The 7,760-nt window shown below is 45.2% G+C and overlaps 1 protein-coding gene across 1 annotated transcript; it reads left to right on the top strand.

Annotated features, from left to right (window-relative positions):
* The first annotated feature begins 5,495 nt into the window (after window positions 1-5,495).
* On the top strand, window positions 5,496-7,536 carry Adrb2 (adrenoceptor beta 2). The gene has a single exon (XM_028890095.2). The coding sequence runs from the start codon at window positions 5,721-5,723 to the stop codon at window positions 6,975-6,977; it is 1,257 nt and encodes a 418-aa protein (XP_028745928.1). The 5' UTR covers window positions 5,496-5,720; the 3' UTR covers window positions 6,978-7,536.
* Window positions 7,537-7,760: the final 224 nt, after the last annotated feature.

Here is a 7,760-nt window from a genome sequence, read left to right as displayed (position 1 = left end):
TAGCACAAGTCTCATGCTGAGATATCTTTGGTTTCCTAATAATAAAAAAAAATTTTTTAATAATCAGCATCTGTCCATCAAATGATAGTGGCTACTTAGGACTGATTCCCTTCTCAACTACCAAGGAGTAATTCCCTTCTCAACTGCCATCCAGTGTTTAGGGATACATGGAAGCACTCTCTTTAGGTACTAGAATACTACTGATGTCTCTCCAACACTTGTGAATCTTGCTTTTCAAGACGAGAAGCTACCTTGGGCTCAGAACTTTGGCCAGCTGCAAAATCAAGCTGAAATGTACTAACGTTGTTTTGTTTTCATGGTTACTTTCTATTTAGGGCAGGCGAGACCACTTCTCCACATGTGGTTAGGGATGAATATAAAATTATCTTTTAAAAAAGATAAGTGTAGCTGAGTTTTTAACGTGAGTTAAAGTCATGTTATACGTTCTTCTCAGAACAGTGAAGTCAGGATGGTGAGAAGCAGAAAGTGAATGGCGGAGCTGCAAACAAGTTGTTGTGTAGGATTCTAAGTTGTCCTTGCCAACTCTACAGTGGCTCTTCACAGTCAGGAACTCATCTCCTCAATGGCCCTCAAGTCACTTCCTCCCACAGCAGGCTAGTGCATTTCTGGTGGAAAGCTCCCCATTACACAGGTCACAGCTGAGGCTCCAAGAGAGGAGGTGACTTGCTAGGGTTACTCAGAATGCCGCAGCCTTTCTGGGATTAGATCTAAGGCGTGTTCATCCCCCACTCACACCCTGTCGATGCACCCAGTACTTCCCTCCTATCCAGACACCCATTGCTTACACATCACACACTCTTTGTTCCCGTTCCTGAAGGAGACTCCAAGCATTCCCTTGAGTCCTCTGCAGCAAGAGAATTACACACTGAGCCCTGGGTATCCATCACACTTACAACTCCCCTCTTATGTCCCTAAGGAGGACACTTTTGTACCAGCTTAGGGGAACTAGGAAGGATATTTAGTCAAATAATTTTCTGTGGGGTTTAATTCTCTTGCAAAATCCCAATTGAGAAAAGCTGCTGATGTTTAGTCCCTTTGAATGATTAATTCTTTTCAGGTCAAAGAGTCCTTTATGTAGTCAACTGAATTATTCCCTCCCCCCCCCCACCTTCTCCCCCTTCCTTATTTTAATTTAATACCATCTCCTTTTGTCCAATGCCCCTGGGATGTAGAGGATTTATTAGCGTGTCTCTCATAAAACCCAAGCATGGCAGGAAATTAAATTCATCTGGCATAAGCACCTGTTTGGAGAGCTTTGCTGGTTGCTCTGCTCTGCTTCATGGTTGCCAAGGTGACTGCCAATGACTGATGACTTGTTCTAGGATGGTCCAGGTATCGATGTTAACATCATCAGCTAAGTGAAACACTGTGGGGAGAAACTGACCACAGTGGTCCAGGGTATCCCAGACCCAGGAATACTAAACCTCAAGAGGAGAAAGATCCATTCAAGAGCTCAAGGACAGCCTTAGGAAAGAGAGAAGTGATTGTCTTGAGTGACCTCAAGGGGGCAGACTTAAGAGTCGTGGGCATAAATGGAAAGAAGACAGATTTTAGTTCAAAATCTGGACCTTGGGGAAATAAAAAAAGCCAGTGGGTTTTTCCTCACTAGAGATGGTTCCCCAGATTTTGGGGGACACACTGTGTAAGGAGTTAAGATGCTTCACCCCAAACCATTATCATCCCACCAAACTAGAAAGCTCAAATGCCAGAGGTAATAATTTTCAGGTTCATTCTTCTCCCTGGAAATGTTTTGTTCCTTTTCTCAAGGGAATGGAGTTTTGTTTACTCTCAACATAACTCAAATGAAAAATAAACTGCATGATACTCATATCTAAAGGGTCCTTTCACACATATGATATAATGAGACAAATTATGTGTTCCATATCTATCTTTTAATGCAAAAAAGATAAGACAATAGGAATAACTATCTCTTTCTGAAGATAGTATGTGTAGTACTTTACATGCATTTAATTTCATTTACTCTAAATATGGTGAGATAATCCTATCTAGAGATATTATTAAAAGATAGGCATGTTAAACAAAAGAATTCCACAGATGTTTCTCTGCGCAAGAGTCATAAAGATGGAAGAATTCTTGTTGGAGCCGAGACCCAGGAGGAGGTTCCTTAGCTGCCCAGTGGTTGCTGTAAGGGCATTCTCTGGCAGCACAGATCCTTACTCCTGTTCAAACACTCGTGAGATAAATCAAACTGTGGCTTTTACTCCTGTTTGGCAGGCAGGAAATGACAAATCAGTGTCTTAAGGGATTGACAAAATATGTAATTAGACACTATCAATCACCATAAAAGAGCTCGATTTTTCTTACATCAGATAAAGGTGGCTTAGTCTACTGTCGTATGACTTAACTCTACAAACGCTCAAGCTCCGTGTAAGCAACCTCAGCAGGCTCAGGGCAGAGCTGGATTCAACTCCCTTAACACCTTCAACAGGACGCTCCCCATTTCTTCACTTCAGCCCCTCATTTCTTTTTTTTTTTCAAACGAAAAAAAATAAACTAAATGATCTGCTAAACTCTTCCCTGTTTTAATTGTGTCTAGACTTAGAATTCTAAAAGGAAGTCAAAGAAAAGATAACAGTCTGAAATTCCTGCCACAGGAGGAAAGAGTGTGTCTATTTGTCAAAACTGCTGGGAAACATCATGGGACCTCCTTTTTGATGAATGTTATTTCCTCTTCTTGATTTGGTACGTGCGAGGTTTTTTAAAAAGATGTTTCCCAAATTATTTGGTTAAAGTTTAGGGCAACTTAAGTGTATACCAAATAAAAGATTGATCAGTGCGTTTCCTAAAAAAGGTTTGCCTTATTCTTTTTTGTTGTTGAGGAAGATTAAACTATGAGCTTATTTACTCCACACCCTCACAAACAGGAAGTAGGTTTTAAATGTTTTAGTTCCACAATTCAGGGTAGATGTATATTTAAGGAAGGTTGTTGCATAACACAAAGCCTCTTCCTAAAACACATCAGACCAGAGCCAATTTTGGAAAACACAAATATGGGGTGGGTGTATTTTGAAAGCTATGTGAACATAATACATCTTTAATTGATATTTGTGGGTTTTATGGGAAATATTTTGAGGCACTTTAAAAAAAAGAGTGTGGACTACTGCAGAAGGTCAAAGGGTCCCCGGGGGTCTCATTTCTAAGCCCCATTTCTGAAGTAAACACTGCAGCTACTTTTTTTCATAAAGAGTTTTATAGTGCTGCTGGAGGAAACTAGTAATATGTTCTAATCGACGGAGTAAATCACATAAAGTCCACTGGCAAACTCACATTTGTCTGATATTTATCTATGTGACAGCACTTCACAGTTTCTATAGCATTTGATTCTCACTCATCCCAGTGTAGATGACTTTGCCACACTATCACATTTTATCATTACACACACGCACACACTCATGCCCGCACGCACGTGCACACGCGTGCACACACACACACTTGTATGTGCACTCCCTTAGAGATGGAGGGGATTGGATCTCTTCACTGTGGTTGGACTAAGGAAAGGAATGTAAAAGTTCCAAGGCTGCACCTGGAACACAGGTGCTCCGATCCCAGTTGCAGGTTTTTTCTGGACCCTCCCCCACCCCTTTTTCTTCATGGAATAGCACAGTACCTTAGAAAGGTTTTTAAAAAAATGGATCTTAGAACCAGATAGAGTTAGCCTCGGCATCTGGTACTGCCTGGCCCGTGTCCATGGCAAACTATTTACCCCGTTGAGCCCCATTGGAGAAGTGAGCTAAAAATACCCCCATGGGACTGTGGGAAGGATTAGATGCAATAATGTACAACAGGAGCACAGCAGACTGTTCCCCAAATGTCAGCCATTGTTATGTTATTATGTAATCTGCTAGCTGTGTTTGGTTATGCAGTGTGAAAGACTTGCAGTTTGTCAAAGATAATACATGTGAAATCAAACCCTGAAAATTATTTTCTTTCCCGTCAAGTCCTTTGCCAGACCGACAGTATAGTATTGCATGAATCTTAGTCTTGGTCTGATTTTTCAAGGGAGGGAAACCAATTACCATTTACTTTCTGTAGTTTTAAAATGGTCTCCAGACATCATGTTTTTAATGTAATGAATTATATGAAATTGTGGGTTTTTTTTTTCAAGGCAGAAATAGTCCAACAGTAGCAGGTTCACATGACCCAGCTTAAAAGATTAACAAAGTATCCAGCCAACACATGAAATGGCATTTTTATAGTTTCAATGGCTTTATTGAAGAAATTGTTTGAAATGAAAATATTTCAGACTGGAGAGATGGCTGAGTGGTTAAGAGCATTGACTGCTCTTCCAGAGGACATGGGTTCAATGCCCAGCATCCACATGGCAGCTATGACCTGGTACATTCTGTATTTCCAGTCCTAGGGAATCTGATGCTCTCTCCTGATCTTCAAAATAAGCACAAATACGGAGAACCGACATACATGGAGATAAAACTCCCATACACATAAAATAAATGAATTTAACTTTTAAAAATTTAAAAAGAAAATTATTACATTTTCATTTTTCAACGCATCCTCAGAGATCCACCATATAACAAGAAATGATACCACACTCCCAAAGAATTAAAAACAAAACTACCCAGCTCTCCCCAAATGTGTAAATACTTTGATTCCTAAGAAATACAAAGGGTGAAATTATTGCCTCGGTGCCTGCAAGTCCTCAAGGGGGAAGGACGCCAAAAACTATTTTTCAAAGAGTGTGCTGAGAAACTCTGTGGCTGCTGAAGTCACCTCCCGTGCTCTTGCCAAATAAATGAAAGGGAATATGAGTCTGGGAATGGGGAAAAGGGGTGTGATTTTTGAGCGCTTCAGGAGGGTGGTACCTGGATGTGGACCTGAGTGTCTGAATGGTCCGCAGTCCACACACACCCCTCCCCCGTGAGCGCTTGTGTGCGTTTCTTTCTGCGTGCTTCTAGGTGCCCCTGTGTTTGTTTACAGCCACCCTTCTGTGTTGGACCAGGAGACAGCTGTCGTCTTCAGCGTGAGCAGCGGGCGCGGGTGTGTCTCCGTGTCTGTGGCTTTGGTTCGGCATAAGTCTGAGCATGTCCATGTCAGCCGGGTGCGTTTGTGCCTGTGTGTGCGTGTCCGAGTGAGCTTGCTCAGTCTCTCTGTTCCTGATGGAAAACGCGTTGTGTGCCACCTGCGTCCAGAGACCTCGCCCCCCGCAGAGATGATCTGCACAGGCAGGTGAAACTTCCAGACTACGTTTGGTGGCGGGTCGCACAGCAGCCCCAGATTTCTCTCTCTAGGGCCCCGCTAGGGTAGCTGGGAGGGAGTGGTGGCTTGGCCTCCGGGGGAGCAACTGGGCCCCGCCCAGTCCAACCCCAGGAGGAGGCGGGCTAGATGGGGAGGGTTGGTCCTTGGTGCCTCGCCCCTCCGGGCATGCGGTCGTGCCATTGGCCCAAAGTTGCTGCACGTCACGGGGCAATTCCCCTAAAGTCCGGTGCACATAACGGGCAGGTCTCACTGCGAGGCTGTTTCTCCTGCGTTCAGGCTGCAGCTAGCAGGCACCGCGAGCCCGGAGCACCCCACGAGCTGAGTGTGCAGGACGCGCCCCCAGCACAGCCGCTGAATGAAGCTTCCAGGAGTCCGCCCCCGGCCGGCTGCGCCCCGTCGGAGGTGCACCCCCTGAGAGCGCCAGGGCGCCGAAAGCCGGTGCGCTCACCTGCTTTCTGCCAGCCATGGGGCTACCCGGGAACGACAGCGACTTTTTGCTGGCACCCAACGGAAGCCGTGCGCCAGACCACAACATCACTCAGGAGCGGGACGAAGCGTGGGTGGTAGGCATGGCCATCGTCATGTCGATTATCGTCCTGGCCATCGTGTTTGGCAACGTACTGGTCATCACAGCCATCGCCAAGTTCGAGCGACTACAGACCGTCACCAACTACTTCATAACCTCCTTGGCGTGTGCCGATCTAGTCATGGGGCTAGCGGTGGTGCCGTTTGGGGCCAGTCACATCCTTATGAAAATGTGGAATTTTGGCAACTTCTGGTGCGAGTTCTGGACTTCCATTGATGTGTTGTGCGTCACAGCCAGCATTGAGACCCTGTGCGTGATTGCAGTGGATCGCTATATTGCTATCACGTCGCCATTCAAGTACCAGAGCCTGCTGACCAAGAATAAGGCCCGAATGGTCATCCTGATGGTGTGGGTTGTATCCGGCCTTACCTCCTTCTTGCCCATCCAGATGCACTGGTACCGTGCCACACACAAGGAAGCCATCACCTGCTATCTCAACGAGACTTGCTGTGACTTCTTCACGAACCAGGCCTACGCCATTGCTTCCTCCATTGTGTCTTTCTACGTGCCTCTGGTGGTCATGGTCTTTGTCTATTCCAGGGTCTTCCAGGTGGCCAAACGGCAGCTCCAGAAGATAGACAAATCGGAGGGGAGATTCCACTCCCAAAACCTCAGCCAGGTGGAGCAGGATGGGCGAAGCGGGCACGGACTCCGAAGGTCCTCCAAGTTCTGCTTGAAGGAGCACAAAGCCCTCAAGACTTTGGGCATCATCATGGGCACATTCACCCTCTGCTGGCTGCCCTTCTTCATTGTCAACATCGTGCATGTGATCCGAAACAACCTCATCCCGAAGGAAGTTTACATCCTCCTAAACTGGTTGGGCTATGTCAACTCTGCTTTCAATCCCCTTATCTACTGTCGGAGTCCAGATTTCAGGATTGCCTTCCAGGAGCTTCTGTGTCTCCGCAGGTCTTCTTCCAAAGCCTACGGGAACGGCTACTCCAGCAACAGTAATGGTAGATCAGACTACACAGGGGAAGTGAGTGGATGTCAGCTCGGGCAGGAAAAAGAAAATGAACTGCTGTGTGAGGACCCCCCGGGCATGGAAAGCTTTGTGAACTGTCAAGGTACTGTGCCTAGCCTTAGCATTGATTCCCAAGGGAGGAACTTTAGTACAAATGACTCACGGCTGTAATACAGGCTTTCTACTTTTTAAGACCCCCTCCCTCCCTTACAAGACACTAACCAGACTATTTAACTTGAGTGTAATAACTTTAGAAAAAAAAATTGTATAGAGATTTGCAGAAGGGGTGCATCCTTCTGTCTTTTTTTTTATTTTATTTTTTTAAGCTGCAAAAAGAGAGAGAGAGAGACTGTATTTGAGTGCTTACTTGTTTCTTGTAGTTCAGTTCCTCTTTGCATGGAACTTAAAAGTTTCTGTCTGAAGTGTGTTGGTCCTAGAGGACTGTGTCTGTATGTTAGATGACTTTTCCATGTATCTACCTCATTGGTCAAGTATTAGGGATACTATGTATTGCTGCTGGTAATTTGTATCTGAAGGAAATTTTCCTTCCTGTACCCTTGGACTTGACAAGCCTGTGTCTTGGACCTTTCTGCTGTGAATGTAGACTCTCTCCCACTCCACTTATTTGCTCAAATGGAGTGTTGTAGGCAGGAATTTGAGGGACAGCTTCAGTTGTTTTCTGAGCGAAGTCTAAAGTTTACAGTAAATAAATTGTTTGACCATGATTTCACTGCACCTGTTTCTCCAAAACCTCTTGACTCTGGAGTGTCCTTGTCTTTCCCACTGGAAACCACAGGTAACTATGTGTCAGAACTGCCGAGTGGCTTAATATGGAAGGATACCAGAATGGCATGCACTGACTGCCTAGCCCTTCCTTCCCTGGGCCTTTGGGTCTCCAGATGCAAACCGGTATCTTTCCTGATTTCACTTGAGCCCCAAATCAGTCCCGCCCAC

Source organism: Peromyscus leucopus, chromosome 19 (assembly GCF_004664715.2).
Source record: "Peromyscus leucopus breed LL Stock chromosome 19, UCI_PerLeu_2.1, whole genome shotgun sequence".
NCBI lineage: Eukaryota > Metazoa > Chordata > Mammalia > Rodentia > Cricetidae > Peromyscus > Peromyscus leucopus.
The sequence above is the reverse complement of the archived record's forward strand: the minus strand, read 5'-3'. Positions and strand labels throughout refer to the sequence as shown.